Raw genomic sequence first — 17,593 nt, forward strand, 5'->3', positions numbered from 1 at the left:
ATCTGACCAATGCTTTGTATAAACATACTATGTTACATAATACAGCTACATTCACATTTATTACTGACAGAATTACGGGCAACAGATCCTTTAAAACAGTTGGCATAAGATTTTAAATAAAAAAGAGATCATGGATTCTGAAACTGGGTGGATTATTTCCACCTAGTTTAAATGAGCATTTATAATTATTTGATTAATGATCAAGTAAAGCTTTTGGCTGTATATATAATTGGTTGACTACAGGTTGAAGTATACACTGAAAAAGGCCAATGGGCCGAAACCAGTTTGTTATTTAATGTTTTGTGGAGCCACATAATAAATGCTCCTTTTCCAGTTTGGTGCTGGCTGTTTTGTGACTTTTCATACTATTTGAGCCTTGGCACCTGCCGTCCGTGCAGACTCCTTTGTTGAGGTCGGATATTGGTAGGAAATCAGAAACTGCAGAGGCATGCACTTCTAGACTAAAATAAGATGGGCCTTCTTTACTTAGGTGAGAGATTCTAGACCCGGTTATAGCTTTGCTTTGGTGTGTAGAATATCCTTTGACTTAAGTTAGAAAACCTTTTCCATTTTGATACATAGGTTTTTCTGGTTCTTTGCTATCATCTTTTAAAATTGCTAGTACATCCTCTGAAAAAGATTGCTTGGATGGAATCAACAGCCAGTTATCCAAGCTGTCAGACTGAGCATCTTCAGGCTGGAATGGATGACAGACTCATTACTCTGGGTTATTAGGTCCATGACCTCCTGTACAATCGTTATCATCCTTGGCCTGTCTGCCTGCACTTTCTGCAATACACTGGGGATGAGGGGTAGTGAAGGGAAGGGATACAGAAAGACGTCTGCTGAGGTGAAGGAGTCTTTTCTTAATGCCCTTTTGTGGGGGTGTGTATCAAACAGAACTTGCTGAACTGCCCGTTTGACGATACAGAAAGGTATACCTCTCATGCACCCCCCCCCCCCCCCATCTGTGCGAAAGATCTTAAACTTCTCTTTTCAGCATCCATTCCTTGGGGTCTAGGAGTGATCTGTTCAGACTGTCTACTAGCAGGTCATCCTGTCTTGGGATTTACAAAGCTATAAAGGCCAGACCTAATTGTTGAGCCACCTAACACATTTCCACTATCAAACTGCAGGCAGGAGGAATGAGTGCACCCTTGCCTTCTGACATGCCACATCACAGTTTTGTCTGGTAGTACTTACTATTCCTGGTATAAACTTTTCTTTGAATGCTTTCATGGCAAAAATTACTGCTGTAATTTACTTTATGTTGCTGTTATGGGATGCAGAGTGCCTGCCCTATGTCCCTTGGACTATGAAGTTGCTTAGATGTACTCAAGCTAGGTCTAAGATTGCCTCTGGGAGTTGGAAAGGAACTTTTAGGTTCGCCTTGATGCTCAAATCCCACCAAAGACTCTCCTTTTTCATGCATGGGAGAAGTCAGACTGGTGTTTCCAATGGTTGCTGGTGTTGGACACTTTTTTTTTTTTTAAGGAATTCCTGCAGTTCTCTCATGTGTAGCTTTGCCAGAAGGACTATCAGGACACATGAAGCCATTTACCCCAGGCTCCATCAAAACATCCTTGCTGTTATGCCCTGATAACTGCATACTTGTTAGGGATATTCCAACAGGAACATGATCTCACCCTTCGGAAAAAAGGTCTTGTACTGAACAGTAATTCTGTCCCTAGGAAAGTAACCCAGGTGTTGGGTGTCAGTTGTGACTTCTGGACATTCAGGATTAGGCTTACCTTCTGGAAGTAATGCAAGGTGATCTGCAGGACTTACAGGTTCTGCAGCACATGCTGCCTGGATCAAGCAACTACCTATAATACAGACGACCCCCCCCCCCCCCCGCTTCTGCAAAATGCACTTATGACAGACTGGTAATACTCTGGGTACAGTAGGCCCAATGGAAGGCACAAAATTGGAAGTGCACTCCCCCCAACTGTGAAATACAAGGACTTCCTGGGAACTCTGAGAACAGAAATATGAAGGTAGCTTTAGGTCCAATGTCACTGGCCAAACCCCTGGAAAAATGAGGGGTAGAAACCTTTGGAAGGTTAACATCTTGGATTTGGGTACTACCAGAAATTTGAGTCTTAAACGGTCCAATATACATCTCCAAGTCCCTTCCTGTTTTTGGGACCAAGAGGCAGGAGGAAAACCCATTGGTTACCGCTTCTGCTGGAGTTGCTTGAGCGGAACCTTGCTGTAAAAGAGCTTCCGTGGGTGGAATCCCCTTTCGTTTAGAAGGGAGGGGAATGCCTGGGATTTTTCCAGAAAGTACAGTTGCGTACACTTACCATAAATGTAGATGTTCGAGTGTATTCACTGTTGCAGTCATCACATTTGGGTTATCCCTGCCAGGGTAGCCCTCGGCCAGCCCGAATACCAGAGACTTAGTATTTCTGCGTCGGCTGCTGTCGCTTGAGGACTGACGTCAGGTCGTTAGTAGTATAAAATAAGGCAGCCGACGACATTACATCAGTTTTTCTTGCCCTAACCTGTCAGGAGCCCACAAGTAGGTGGCCAGGTTCTGGTGGAAGAAACCCCACCAATGTAAAATAAATACCCAAATGTCCCCTGTACATTAAGGACAAATTAGAATGGTAATAAAAGGAGTAAGAGAAGAAAGGGGGATGGAGGGAGGGAAACCAGGACTGCAACAGTGAATACACTCGAACATCTACACTTATGGTAAGTGTACACAACTGTACTCTGTTCTTCGTGTTTCACTGTTGCAGTCATTACATTTGGGTATAAATGATGAAGAGGGTTATAAACAAGGATGCCCAATAAATGGCTTAATTCTCTTAGTGATAGTGTTACTAAGGAGTTTTAATTAAAAATCAACTACAGGGTGGATGGTACATTTAATGAAGTTAGGCGGTCAGTTGTTTTACTTATGCAACTGTTTATTATGATTACAAGAAAAAAAAATGAATAAAAAGCTGTTGTGTTATAAAATGAATGAAGGTGGGACTCAACAACCAAGACCGGAGAAATATACATTCAAGAAAAGATGAGAACAGTTTACATATTCTTAAGGACCAAGCATGATTTACAATAAAGAATGAAGCAGGTGAATAGAGAGAGAAATTGCTGTGTCAGTGGAGTAATTCATAGCGCACACACTTCTGGTGCAGAAAGCTGTGGGTTCTATTCTCAGACCAGGTAGATTAATTGCTGATGCTGCACTCCTGAGTGTCTGCATGTGTTGCAGTGTATTTTATGTGGGCAAAACAGACAGCAAAGGAAGAGGATGTATGAACATTGCAACAGTTTTAATAAGAGAAATGTCCTATTTACACACACCATAACTTGTGTTAATCTTAGTAATTTTTTTTTTTGGAAAAAGTGTTTAAGAATCCCAGGGAGGTTGGTGGTAAAATACTTTATAGAGGGAATTGTTTTGTCAGCTTAAATTATATGCCACCGCCCTCATGAGGCTTCAATGACACTTTCTATCAAAAGCATTTTAAATACGAAAGCTAGTAAATCATGAAAATTTGTAACATGAGTTAATATTCGTCTCAACATATGATGCATATTTACATATTTCTGAACACTTTTACTGTTCTGATATTGTCATCTGACAGATAACACATGATTTGTGAATGTTAAGTGTTTGTGCATTTTTATCTAAAATTCTGAAGTCATTCTAATTACTAAACAAAGGATGAACGCATTCAGTACATTAACTTCCTGTGTGATGTTTTGGTCTTTTTCTGTTTTAAGTGCTTTAGTTCACCTACTACCGCTGTAGTTACAGCTGTGTGGTCATCAGATTGAGGAAAGTGTGTATACTGATATGTACAGATATGCATACGTACAGATGCAAAAGGAAGACAGCTTGATGCAATACATTGTCTCTTATCACCACTTAGTTACTTTTCCACGACTGACAAAAATCAAATGAACAAGAATCCAACTAATAACCACACCAGCAATGTGGAAGGAACAGCAAAAGTCCAGATAAAACTCCACAGATTTATTACAGACAGTTCTGAAGAAGTCATCCCACTTGGGGATGAAAGTGTACAACTGTCTGCAATACATCTATGAAGCTTTTATCTGGACTTGCTGTTTTTTTCCACATTTCTGGTGTGGTCCTTTTCCATGACTGCCACAGAATCTAACATCCAGCTGTGCTACCACCAATGCTGGTAGATGGGACTTGAGCTTAACATCACATACAAATAATGTCATCCACAAGTGCAGCAGCAGTGTGTGCTGGAAGATGAACCTGAAAGACTGATGTACTTTATGCTCTTTGGGCTTGGGTCCAGGCTGAAAAGGGTCAACAGACTAGTCCACCTACCAGGGGAACAAATAGTAAGTAAATATAAGCACCTGCGGTTAGAATAGAAATCAAAACATTCTGATCTTCCAACAAAGGAATGTGTGCTACCTGTTCAGCAACTGGCACTGTAATTTACAAAAACACAGTTCCACAACAATGCTTTCTTTTTTATAACAAATACTGCAAAGGTTACAAACATCAAATACTACTGCATTATACTCAAAATTAGCTATTAGTCTTGTATGTAAAATCCCAAACCAGTAGAACTGTAACAACAAATTTCCCACCAGCCAATCAAACTACGATGCTTGCAAACAAAACACTATATTGCTTTTTCCAAGCAAAATTATAACACATTGTCATTTTTTTAAATACCTTGAAAACGTGAAAAGCCTCAAACTGAATGTTGCGACTCTTATCTCTCAGAAGATTCATCATTAACTTCAAGTTCTCTGGTTTACTGATATATTTTGTCATAATTGTGAAGTTGTGCCTATCCAAAAGTAGTTCTCCTAGTAGCTGAATAAAGAGAAAAAGGGCAAAAAGTTAGCAATCTGCAGATGAAAAAAGAAGTTATGTCTTACCATAAGATTCCATCTGTGTTGTAGATCTTTATTCATTCATTACTGTTAGGACTTCAGTTCCGTCCTCAGAACTGACAAGGCCGTTACCAAGCTTGCGCCAGCCAAAAACTCTCAGCTAAGACCTACCCACAATGCCCCTCTCAGTCTTCAGATCGAGTTTGCCCGCCATTACAGTGTAGAAGTAATAATAGTGATAGTAGGAGGCTCTGGCTGAGCAGATACCTTAACTAATAAGGAAATCCTAAGTCCACCAGGAGTCCAGGCAGGGGAAAGGAAGGCGGGAAGTAATTAATGAATAAAGATCTACAACACAGATGGAACGTTATGGTAAGACATAACTTCTTTATCTGATGTTGTAAATCTTTACTCATTCCTTACTGTTAGGACCGAGTCCCCAGTTACTGGAGTCCTGGGTGGCCCTAAGGAAGGACATGTCTGAGCATCACAGAACCAAAGGATGTCCGTCCCTTGGAGGCCAAATCCAATTTGTAATGAGTGATAAAGGTATGAGGTCTTGCCCAAGTAGCTGCTGTGTAGATATCATCCATAGAGGCTCTAGAATGAAAAACCACTGAAGTAGCCCATCGATCTAGTAGAGTGAGCCTTTATTTTGGAAGGTAAGGACACTTTGTTCTAATGGTAGACGAAAGTAATGGCGTTTGAGCCAAGAAGATAGTCATTTTGGAAACAGGCTTACCCAGTCTGGGTCCTGCAAAGGCCACAAACAATTGATCTGTTTTTGTAAAAGATTTAGTTTTGTCCAAGTAGAAACGAAGTTGCCTATGAACATCAAGGGTATACAGAAGATATTCCCCTCTATCTTAATGGTGAGAAAAGAAAACCGGTAGGTCACTAGATTAATGGAAGACCCAGAAATGACCTTGGGCAAAAAGGAGGGGTCAGTACATACGGACACTCTTTCCCTATGAAAAATCAAGTAAGGTCTCTTGACACTCAAGGCCTGCAACTCGGATATTCTTCTCACTGAGGTAAGGGCTACTAGAAGCACAGTTTTCCAAGACAAAAATTTTATATCACAGGAGTTAGAAGGTTCGAAGGGAGGACTTAACGACTGAAGCACCAAAGTCAAGTCCCATAGCTCTATAAGAGGCTTGACCGGAGGTTTAATATGTAATACTCCTTTCATGAAGGTCTTGCACAGTCTGTGTGACATAACAGATGACTTGTCAATTCCATGGTGAAAATTTGCAATAGCTGCTAAATGCACTGTAATTGTCGATGCTGAAGCTCCTGCGTGCAATAGGGTAGTCAGGTATTGTAGGATCTTCTGAATAGGCATAGAAAAGGGGATCTATGTTATGTTCTTTGGCCATCTAGAGAACCCAGTCCACTTACTAAAATACATTTTTCTGGTAGAAGGTTTGTGCGAAGCCAGAAGAATTTCGAACGGGATGAAATATCCGGTAGCCTGGCAATCATCGGAAGTGGAGAAACCAAGTTGTGAGCTTGAGGCTGTGGAGATTGGGGTGAATCAGACCACTGAGGATGAGACAGCAGACCTTGGGATTGATCTAGGATCTACAGGCTGTGAATCAGATGAAGCCATAGGAAAGGGAACCAGACTTGACGAGGCCAATAAGGGGCAATGCAGATCACTCTGCTTCTCAACCTTTGGGCTTTCGGGAGGAATTTCGGGATGAGGGGGAAAGACATACAGCAGACCTGGGAGCCAACTGTGCATCACAGCATCCCTCGGTGACTCCCCCTGAAGGGGGGGGGGGGGTTAAGGGAAAATAGCGTCTGCATTTACTGTTTAGGGGAGAAGCAAACAGGTCGCAGCAAGGCCTGCCCCAACAGCGGGAGATCTGATCCGCTATTATAGGATTGAGGGAACACTTGTGAGGCATCAAAATGTTCCTGCTCAGATTGTCTGCAATAAGATTGAACTCCCGGGAATGTGCGTTGCTATGAGAAAGTAGTTGGAAGCCATCGCCCAATTCCAAATTCTCATGGCTTCCGGACACAGGGGCCAAGACCTGGTTCCACCTTGTTTGTTGATGTACCAGACGACTGACATGTTGACAGATTGATTTGCAATGGTCCTGGAAGGAAGGGATGTGTGGAACGCTTGCAACGCTAAGAAACTGTCCTCAGTTCCAGGACATTTGTGTGCAAATTGGCCCCCATGGGGGACCAGGTGCCTTGGACCGTCTTTCCCTGGAAATGCCCCCCTCACCCTAAAGCATGGCCACTGTGGCCCTGGGCTGGGGAAGACAGAATTGTCGACACCAAAGATTTAATTCTGGCTTCATCCACCAAAGCATTTGTTTCTTGCAAAGATTTGTTAAGGTGTATCATGTGGTCAAGTGGGTGAGTTAAATTGTGATGAGAGGAGCCACTGCAATAGTCTTGTGCAACCTCGCCAGTGGTACCAAGGTAATGGTTGCTGCTATAGAGCCCAGTTGTAGTACAAGGCATGCTGGTACAAATGTCTGCGGGAGGAGGACTTGAATCTGGTTTCTTATTTCTGAAAGCCTGTGTGGAGGGTGGGAAGCTTGACAGAATGCTGTGTTGGAAGATCGCTCCAATAAATTCCAGTGCTCTTGATGGAGACGTGCGATTTGTCCATGTTCATCGTGATACCTAGGCGAAGAGAAAGGCCTTGAGTGTAACAGAGACTGAGAATGAGAAGATTCCTGGACGTGGCGGTAAGGAGCCAATTGTCTAAATATAGAAACACCTGGAATCCATTTGAACACTCTGGGGGCTGTCAAGAGACCAAAGGGCAGTACCCTGAACTGATAATGATTGGTTCCCAGCCGGATGCGGAGAAAATTCTTGGAGCCTTTGTCCATCTTTATGTGGTAATACGCGTCCTGGAGGTCTATAGAGCGCATAGGTGTCCTTCCCCAGAAAGGGGAGAATGGACTGTAACCAACCAGAACTTTTGAGATTTGATGAATTTGTTTAGTAAACTGAGATCCAGGATTGGTCTCCAGTCAACTGTCTTTTGTTGCACTAAAAAGAACCTAGAGTAAAAACCAAATACTCTTTGGTCTAGTGGGACTGGTTGGATGACTTTCTTAGCAGCTTTTCTATTTCTAAGGCTGCAATCTCCCTCTGACTGGGTGGGATGTCGGGGATTTGTTTCACAGGTATGGGGGTGAGGTCGAAAGGGATAGGATGGCCTCTGGATATTATCCTCTACACCCATGCATCCATTATGAGTTGCCAGGCCTGTAGGTGCAGGGAAATGAGGAATTAAACCCGCACTTAAGGCAGCTGTTTAAATGAGGAATTAAACCCGCACATAAGGCAGCTGTTTAATCTTAGCCTTACCACAGGATACGTGCCCAAGGAGTGGCGTACGGCAACTGTGGTCCCACTCCACAAAGGCGGTGCCTCTACGGACCCTGGTAATTACCGCCCCATAAGCTTAACAAGTCTAGTCTGCAAAGCTATGGAGAGGATCATAATGGAGCTCATAAACAAAGATATAGGGGACTTGCAGACATTGGACCCGACCCAGTTTGGCTTCGTCAAGGGCAGATCATGCCTTTTGAACTTGGTCGACTTCTTCGAAACAGTCACCAAGGCCATTGATGAGGGAAAGGCAGTCCATACAGCCTACCTTGACCTTGCAAAGGCCTTCGACACAATACCCCACTCGGGTATTGTAGAAAAACTTACCAGATTAAATGTAAACCCATATGTCACAAGATGGGTTGCAAACTGGCTTAAGGACAGAACCCACAGGGTTAGAGTTGCTGGCGCTATGTCAGACTCCAAGCCGGTCACAAGTGGTGTCCCACAGGGCTCGGTCCTTGGCCCCCTATTGTTCGGCATCTACTTCTCAGAAGTACAGGCCAACATGGCTGAGGACTTTGGCTGACAAAGTTTGCAGACGACTGCAAACTGGGCGCCATAGTGGAAAGTGCATCGGACACGGATATCCTTCAGAAGGGACTCACGGAAACAGATAGCTGGTGCCAGAGCCATGGCCTGAAGTTAAACGCCAAAAAATGTATAGTCATACCCTTCGGGAAAAACAAGGTAACCCCAAGCTACCATATAGGTGGCAATCCACTAAGCACAGAAGAGGTTATCAGGGACCTGGGGACCCAGGTTGACAGTGGCCTTTCTTTTGACACTCACGTTGCTAAACTGGTTAGAAAGACCTTCTACATTGCCCACCTGATCATGAAGGGATTCACATCCAGATCTAGTGAGGTCATTGTTCCCCTGTACTCTTCACTTATCAGACCAATGATTGAGTACAATGCCCCATTCGGGCTGTATCTCACCCGACATCTGCAGCAATTGGAGAGACCCCAAAAGTTCCTCACCAAAAGGATAAAGGGACTCCAAAATCTGTCATATGCTGCCAGAATGAAGAAACTCCAGCTCTATTCAGTTGCATACCGTCTGCTCAGAGGTGACATGTGCCTGACATACAAGGCCATGTCCAACCCGGAATTAATGGACATGCTCCACCTCAAAAAATCCAAATCCACCAAAACCACTAGAGCAAGCGACTTAAACCTTAGCACGGATATAAATAGGACGTGCTGGAGGGATAGATTTATCACTCAGAGACTCCCTATGCTGTGGAATAAAATCCCGATCCATGTGAGACAGAGCACCTCGCTGGCTCTGTTCAAGAGAAATCTTGACCTGTGGATGGGAGATCGTAGGTTTATCCCGGGAATCATCTGTGTGTCACTGCTGGACAGAGGCACAACAAACTAATGGGCACAGTATTTTTCCATATAAGGGGTGGCGTAAGCCACAAAAATTTGGGCTAGGCTTATAAATGCCTTAGGGCAGATAGCCTAGTATAAACCTATGAACCTATGGAAAATTGACCCCTGACTGCTTCCAGAGGAAAGCAATCGGGCCACTTTTCAGGAGCACTGAAGGGTCTGCCAGAGAAGGAATCTCTAGCGCCCTGGTTACGTGGACCCCCCTGCCCCGAAAGGGGCATCTTCCAAATGAGTTGCCCCCTCTGCCCTGGGGGAATTGCTCAAGTGTCACGAAAAGATCCTTGGGACTTCTTGAACCACAATTTTCCTCCCCTCTGATTCCTGGAGTAGGACCTCTGGGGGGGTGGGAGGGGTGGAAAAACTTATGCCCATAGCAGACAAGGTCTTTCCATCCTTCTCACTACGTGAAAGTCTCTCTCTTACTTTGGGACTAAAAAGGGAAGAATCATCAACAGGCGCATTGACAAAGGAAGATTTAAAGGTGTCTGCAAAGTCACACAAACGCATCTAAGCATGTCATCTCATAACGATGCCCGATGCGATTGCTTGAGCTGCCCCTCGGTAGTGTGAGAAGTCAAGCGCATTGAGGAGTTTGAGATTGATTCCATGGTAGCTAGCTGCTAGCTGAGAGACAATGGTATCACGCATTTCCTCAGGCAGTACTTCTGCCAAAGAGGCAGACATTTCAGAAATTAGGCCTTTTTGGAGGCGAGTAAAGTGTGCCAGATAATTCAGCAGCCGGATGGCAAATGTCACTTTAGTGTAGGTTCGCTTCCCCAGTCTGTCCACAGCCTGTTCGGGGGATGAACAGTGGAACTATCTTCTGCCAGTTCTTTCTTGGTGGCCGCCACCACCATGGAATCGACTTAGTTGTTTGGACCAATTGGGCTGGTCTTCTTGGGTGGACAAAATTTCATCTGGCCTCAGCGGGACAGGTTCTATGTTGTCCAGGCACGCTGCACAATTAGTCGAAGGAGCTCATCTGCAGGTGTGGTCACCCAGGAATTAGATGGCCGAGCACAGATAATCTGCAAGAACACAGATTCCTCCGAAGGGCTAGAGGGCTTCCAGTCTCCCCTCTGCTTGGGGATCTCGAGAATGTCTCTAAATGAGACATCTGCCGGGGGGAGACCATGGGGACCCTTCTCCCTCATTGCAATCAGTGTCTTCAGTGATGTATTTCTCAGGGGAATCAAGATGCTCTTCCTCTTGCAAAGTTTCTTCCGGGGTGGCTTCCCAATGGGATCTTCTGAAAAGGACTCTGGAGAGAGGGTTCCCTTGGAGGACAAGCCTTGCAACTCCTGTGCTCGAGGTTCCAGTGTAGGAGGGTGAGACAGCTGCAAGCTAGAGGGGGGTTCTGGTTCCGATGCCAGTGGTGTCAACTGCGAGCCTGTTGAAGCAAGAACCCTCTCCATTACCTGGAAAGCAGGCCCACCAGAGGAGGAAAGGGAGCCCGGAACTGAAAAGGACGACCTCAGAAACGGGATCACACACTGCCCTGAGGAACCAACCTCCAGGTGAGGAGCTCCGAGAAGACCGGCAGCTGCTGGGAGAGCCGTGGCCATAGACAGTACCACAGAAAATTGGCGCCGAACTAGATGCCACGGTGCCGACAGCCCTATCACTGCTCCGAGTGTGTCCCAGTTCCAAAGGAGCCATGGCCCCAAGAGTAATCAGTGCCGACAGGGAAGCCCCCACTGTCAGCACTGAGACAGTATTGTACTGGGATGGCCATCGGTACCAAAGTCTCTGAAACCCGGGTGGAGGTCAGCGGAGGACAGACAGGAGAATACGCCATGAAAGCTTCTGTTCCAAGGGGGAGGGAAGATCTGGTCTGGGTGGTTAATCCTCTATCTGCCAGAAGCTGGTCTACAACCCTCGCTACATCCTGTTCCGAAAGACTCCCAGTGGATCTGAAGGACGCTGCCGATGGGGAGTCTGGTCTCTCAAGAAAGGGAGTAAAATTGCTGTCCCAAAAAGGTTCTACTAAGGCAGGGAAAGAGGGAGTAGTACCAACGATGGCACGAAGAGCTACCAAAGGTAGTGGGTAGGGCTTAGTCAGGAAAGAACAAAGTAGAGATAGAAAAAGACTCGAGATGACAAGAAAAAAATTGCCTTACAACTCACTAGAACTGAGAAAAAAAATACTGTCTTACAATAAACTAGAATCGAGGAAAAAACCACAACAAGCTAACACTTAGCTGAGAGAAGGCTTTGCATGCCTGACAAGGAACGTAGCAAACGAGAGCTGAAGAGACTGAGAGAGGCATTGTGGGTAGGTCTTAGCTGAGAGTTTTTGGCTGGCGTGAGCTTGGTAACGGCCGTGCCAGTTCTAAGGATGGAACTGAAGTCCTAACAGTAAGGAATGAATAAAGATTTACATCAGATCAAATGTTCTGGTAAAAGTGCTACTGGTGAAAATACTAGCTAATTTTCAAAGCCATGAATTAAAGTTACACCTGTAACAATACAGGGTCGCAAATGCAATATTTTAAGATCAACAGCGCTACCTCCTTTTTACCCCATTTCAAGTCCTGCAAAGCACATTCTGGGAATGAGGAGGTACAGCATTAGTAACTACTACAGCTAGAGAGGTATGATCAACAGAAACTGAAAATATGAGGTGTGATGATTTTCCACTAACTAGCAAAAACATTTGTAACACTACGACTACAGTGGGGGACCCACCAATTCTTATGATGCAAACAGAATCTTCCACTCATCCCATTTTTCTCCTCCAAGCATCTGCCAACTTATTTTCCAAACCTGAAACATGAACTAATTAAAAAAAAGCTGCAGTTTGAGCTGTAATGCTTTCTCCCAGCCAAATTCTAACAGTCCTTGCACAGCAAGATGGATATGGTTCCTCCTTATTTATGCACATTACTGCAGTGTCATTAGTTGATTTTCAGGTGTCACAGATGGAAATTGCCTCGAAAGGATGTTAAGGCCCTGTAATGTTTTTCATCTTTTTCAGACTGATGAGAGAACATATTTCCTGTTGACACCAGTGTCCTGCACATAAGGGTTGCTGAACTGGGATTCCCTAAGCATAACCAGAAAAGTCTACTGTCAAACACTTGGCACCAGAGTTGATGATACAGTTGTAAGCTGGACTTGCCTATAACAGCAGATGCTCATATTCCTCACTGTTGCGGTAGCCTTTGGCTATATGGATTGTGTCTTGCCCAAGACAACCACCCATATTGCAAAAGCTTTGGTGTGTACCCATATTTCCACTCTGACTGTTGACTGACCAGTCCTGGGGAAGAAAAAAAAAATCAGCAGTCACAGTGGAAAATCTTTAAGACTTTCTTACCAAAAAATGAAGTAGCACACTCATCCTGAAGTAAACAAGAAATAATGACCAATGTATTTCCCAAAAAAAAAAACTCTGGGGATAGAGGATGGGAGCTGCTACTGCAGTGAAGAAGTTGAACATCTACTATTACAGCCAAGAGCAACTTAATACTGTACTATGTTGAGCACTCCCACTAATGCAGTAGCCTTGTGGCTATACATGGGTTGATTACCAAAGCCTATCCAATGTGGGAGAAGTACATGGATCCAGGGGCTCCTGGACAATTTAGCAAAGCCAGTCCTGCATCTAGAGAAGGAATCCAGCTTGTAAAGTTATGTACAGATGATTATGTAGCTGCCTCTAGAGTGCTTCTGAAATCTACACCTTTCCAATATGCCATCAAAGGTGACAAGGCGCTCTCAAGAGTATTCCTTGAAAAAGCCCGGCGGTATAAAAAAGGAAGTAGCTAAGGACAACTATCTGGAAATGGTCCGTTTTGATACGGGTTGCCCTTTCTTAGTCCCAACATAACAGCTGATCAGCTTTTCTAACAAATTTGGATCTGACAAGACAGTACTATAGCTGTCTATGTATGTCCAGATTATACAGAGTTCATTCTCCCTGGATCTGAGAGTCAGGATAGAACACAGACTGACTGTTGCATTCAGAGTAAACTCTGAAACAAGTGCAGCTTTAATGAGGGATTTGCTGTTAACATCCTATTTCTATGGTAGACTGTATAGGGTTCACCCACCATGAAAACTTGCAACTGTGATATTCTTTCAGATGTCTGAGTAATGAACTGAACAGTTTTACATGACATGAACAGTACAGTTGTGTACCTACCATAAATGTAGATGTTAAGCGTGTATTCACTGTTGCAGTCATTACTCTTGGGTTATCCTGCTGGCAGGCTACCCACAGTAAGCCTGAATTCCTAAGTCTTGGTCCGGCGTCTGTTGCTGTCACCTCTTCCCTGACGTCAGTGCGCCAGGGGTATAAAAGATGCAGCAGACGCCATTTTATTCAGTTTTTCTTGCCCCAGATGTCAGGTGCCCCCAAATGGGTAGGCTAAATAAATTATGCTAATAAACATGCATGCACAAAAGTAAACATTTCCTTCATCTTCAACGAAATACACCACATAGGTTGTATAAAATAGAGAAGTACAGATAAGACCCAGCAAAAGAAAGGGGGATGGTGGGAGGGTAACCTGGACTGCAACAGTGAATACACTTGAACATCTACATTTATGGTAGGTACACAACTGTACTATGTTCATCATGTTTCACTGTTGCAGTCATTACTCTTGGGTTGAATCCCAAAGCTGAGGATGGGTGGCTGGGCTAAATACGATTAGGAGAGGCTATGAGGCCCTGCAGAACTGCAGTGGCAAAGCCTGCTCTGGATTTAGAGTAGAGAGGTAAGTGGTAATGCTCTGTAAAAGTGTGCACTGAACTCCAAGTTGCAGCCTCTAAGATGTCTTTGGTTGGGACTCCTCTGAGGAAGGCTGCTGAAGTGGCTGCTACTCTGGTTGAATGTGGCCTAATGCCCTTAGGCTCTGATTTGCCATGCTGTGAGTAGCAGAAACGAATGCAATGGCCTATCCATTTTGAAATAGTCTGTTTTGTGATCGCCTTTCCTTGTGATCCTGCAGCATATGCCACTAAAAGTTGCTCAGTCTTTCTGAAAGCTTTAGTTCTGTCTAAGTAAAAGCGTAGCCATCTGTGTATGTCCAAAGAATGCAGAAGTCTCTCACCCTTGTTCTGTAGGTTTGGATAAAAGGTAGGCAAGTGAATGGTTTGGTTAAGGGCCACACTGGACACCACCTTAGACATAAATGTAGGGTTCGTCCTCAGAGAAACCCTGTCTGGATGGAAAATTATAAAAAGTTCCACAGCCATGAGTGCCTGTAACTCCGAGACTCGTCTTGCAGAGGTTATTGCTAGGAGCAGAGCTGTTTTCCAGGATAAGAATTTTATATCAGCTGTTGAGGCTGGCTCAAAAGGAGGCAGTGTGAGTTTTTCCAAGACATAATTGAGGTCCCATGCAGGTATTGGTGATCTCCTTGGAGGTCTTATGTTTTTGGCCCCTCTGAGGTACTGCCTTATTAATTAAAGGATGAGAAAAGATAGGTGGTTCTGTATTGTAATAGGCTGAATTGGCAAAGGCATGAATCTTAATTGATGAAAAGGATAGGCCTTTGTCCAGCATCTCAGTTAAGTATTATAAAATCGGAGGAATATTTGGTACAAACGTGTCAATTCCTTGTTCCTGGTTCCAAGCACAGAATCTCTTCCATTTTTCTGCATAAGATTTTCTGGTACTGGGCCTCCTGGCCTCCAAAATAACATCCATTACAGCTTTGGAGAGAGGAGTGTTCTGAATGGCTACATTATCCGCCATGCTGCCAGATTTAAGTTCCTGAGTTGGCTGTGCAGGACTTGATTGTTTTGTTGGGTCAGTAAGTGAGAAGTTTGAGGCAATGTCCAGGCTGAACCTTGAGACAAGTTCTTTAGGATTGGGTACCAGTGCTGGTGTGGCCAGTCTGGGGCATTCTATATCATTTTTGGCTTCTCTTGTCTGACCTTTAGGAGTACCCTGGGGAGGAGAGGCAGTGGAGGAAAGGCATATACAGTTAGGTTTTTCCAGCTGAAGGATAGGGCATCCACTTTCCATGCTTGCTTGTGTTAAGTCCTTGACAGTTGTGAGGGGAGGCAAATAGATCTATGTCTGGGCATCCCCATTTCCTTGTTAGCATGCTGAAGACTTGTGGATCCAGTTTCCACTAGTGGGGATCCATGAGGTTTCTGCTTAGTTCATCTGCCAGACTATTTTTCCTGGCAGGAATTGTGCTTGCAGGTGAACTTGATAAGTCAATGCTGTGTCAAAAAAAGTCATGGCTTGTCTGCAGAGGGGGTAGGAATGTGTGCCTCCCTGCTTGTTTATGTACCACATGACTGTAGTATTGTCCGTCTTTATCAGTAGTTGTCCTGGATGAAGTAGATCCTTGAAAGCTGTCAGGGCATTCTGAACAGCTAGCATCTCTTTTTGATTGATATGAAGATGCATCTGGCTTGCGGGCCATGTGCCCTGAATACATTTTTCTGCCATGTGGGCCCCCCAGGCATAACCTGCTGCATCCGTTTAGTGTCTGCCTGGCTGTGGGTAAAGTGAATGGCTGTCCCTTGTTGTGGTGACAGGCCTGTGGCCACCATCGAAACTCCTGCTGCAGGCAGGGAATGAGGGTAAAAAGTAGTTATGTACCTACCATAACGTTCCATGTTAGTTGTCTTCTCGCCTTATTTCTTGCTGGTTGGGTTCGGAGCAGATCCTCAGCTCTGACTCTGCCTTCTTCAATAGCTCGAGAGCTGTTTACTGGCTCGAGGCTACCCTATATCCCATGATTCCTGGCGCTAGTTACTCAGATCTCGTTTGAAAAAGCTATTCCAGGCATAAGTAAGAAAGAAATCTACCTTAGAAGCCACCTGGGGGGCCCAACTGTGAAGCTATCTAAGCAGAAAAATACAACCAGAGAAGGTTCAGCCAGTGAAAAATAAAAGGGGAAACTCCTCTCGATCCACTAGGATAGGGGGATGAAGGGTGGGACGCAAGAAAGAAGGCGAGAAGAAGACAACTAACATGGAACGTTATGGTAGGTACATAACTTCTTTATGTTAAGTTGTCTATCTCGCCTTCATTCTTGCTGGTTTGGACAGCGTCCTTAGCACTTACTATCCTGGGTGGCTCACTGGAACAGACTCTTCAGAACAGTGGAACCAAAATCAGCCCTGTTCCTGGAAGCAATGTCTAATTTGTAATGAGAAATGAAGGTATGTGGGTTAGTCCACGTAGCAGCTGCACAGATAGATTCATTGGGTAACCTAGATTGGAAGGCCACCGAGGTAGCCAGTGCCCTAGTAGAGTGGCCTTTAGGTTTGGTAGATAATTTTTTGTTTCTCAGCTGGTAAACGAATGAAATAACGTGAGACAACCACCTAGATAATGTTACCTTTGAGACAGGATGGCCCTGTCTGCCCTCAGCATAGGAAATGAAGAGTTGGTCGGATTTCCTGAAGTCTTTTGTCCTATGCAAATAAAAACAAAGCTGTCTGTGAACATCCAAACTGGTTCAATTTATATTCTGCGTTATTGGTGTGATAAGGAAAGAACACAGGAAGGTCTATGGACTGATTCAAATTATTTTGTGTACAGACCTTAGGAAGGAAGGAAGAATTGGTCCTTAGAGCGACCCTATTGTTATGGAAAACTAAGTATGGGGGAAGAGTACATAGAGCCTGAAGTTCTGAAACACGTCTGGCAGAAGTAATGGCTACCAGAAAAAGAGTCTTCCAGGATAAAAACTTAATGGAGCAAGATGCTGCAGGTTCAAAAGGTGGCAAGATTAGGGAAGCTAGCACCAAGTTTAAATCCCATGGAGGTGGTGGATCCTTTACTGGGGGCCTAAACAGAGCGGTTCCTTTGAGGAAGGCTTTACACAGCTTATGAGACATGATGTTATTAGAAGACAACCCAATGTGAAAATCTGAAATGGCAGCTAGCTGAACCCTGATTGTAGCAGAAGCAGAACCAGAATGGAAGAGTTCTGCTAAAAATTCCAGAATCTCGTGGACAGGGGTTGAAAAGGGATCTACATTCCTAGCCTCTGCCCAGCAAG

At 44.4% G+C, this 17,593-nt stretch overlaps 1 protein-coding gene across 1 annotated transcript in view; it reads right to left on the minus strand.

The window, feature by feature from the left end:
* Positions 1–17,593, minus strand: part of CAB39 (calcium binding protein 39) — a 1,351,479-nt gene that overhangs the window by 213,264 nt on the left and 1,120,622 nt on the right. Inside the window, exon 18 of the mRNA XM_044070040.1 lies at positions 4,682–4,825. Coding sequence (XP_043925975.1) covers positions 4,682–4,825 — 144 coding nt within the window. The remainder of the gene's footprint in view (positions 1–4,681; positions 4,826–17,593) is intronic.

Source organism: Protopterus annectens, chromosome 4.part1, assembly GCF_019279795.1.
Source record: "Protopterus annectens isolate FY-2018-M chromosome 4.part1, PAN1.0, whole genome shotgun sequence".
Lineage (NCBI taxonomy): Eukaryota > Metazoa > Chordata > Ceratodontiformes > Protopteridae > Protopterus > Protopterus annectens.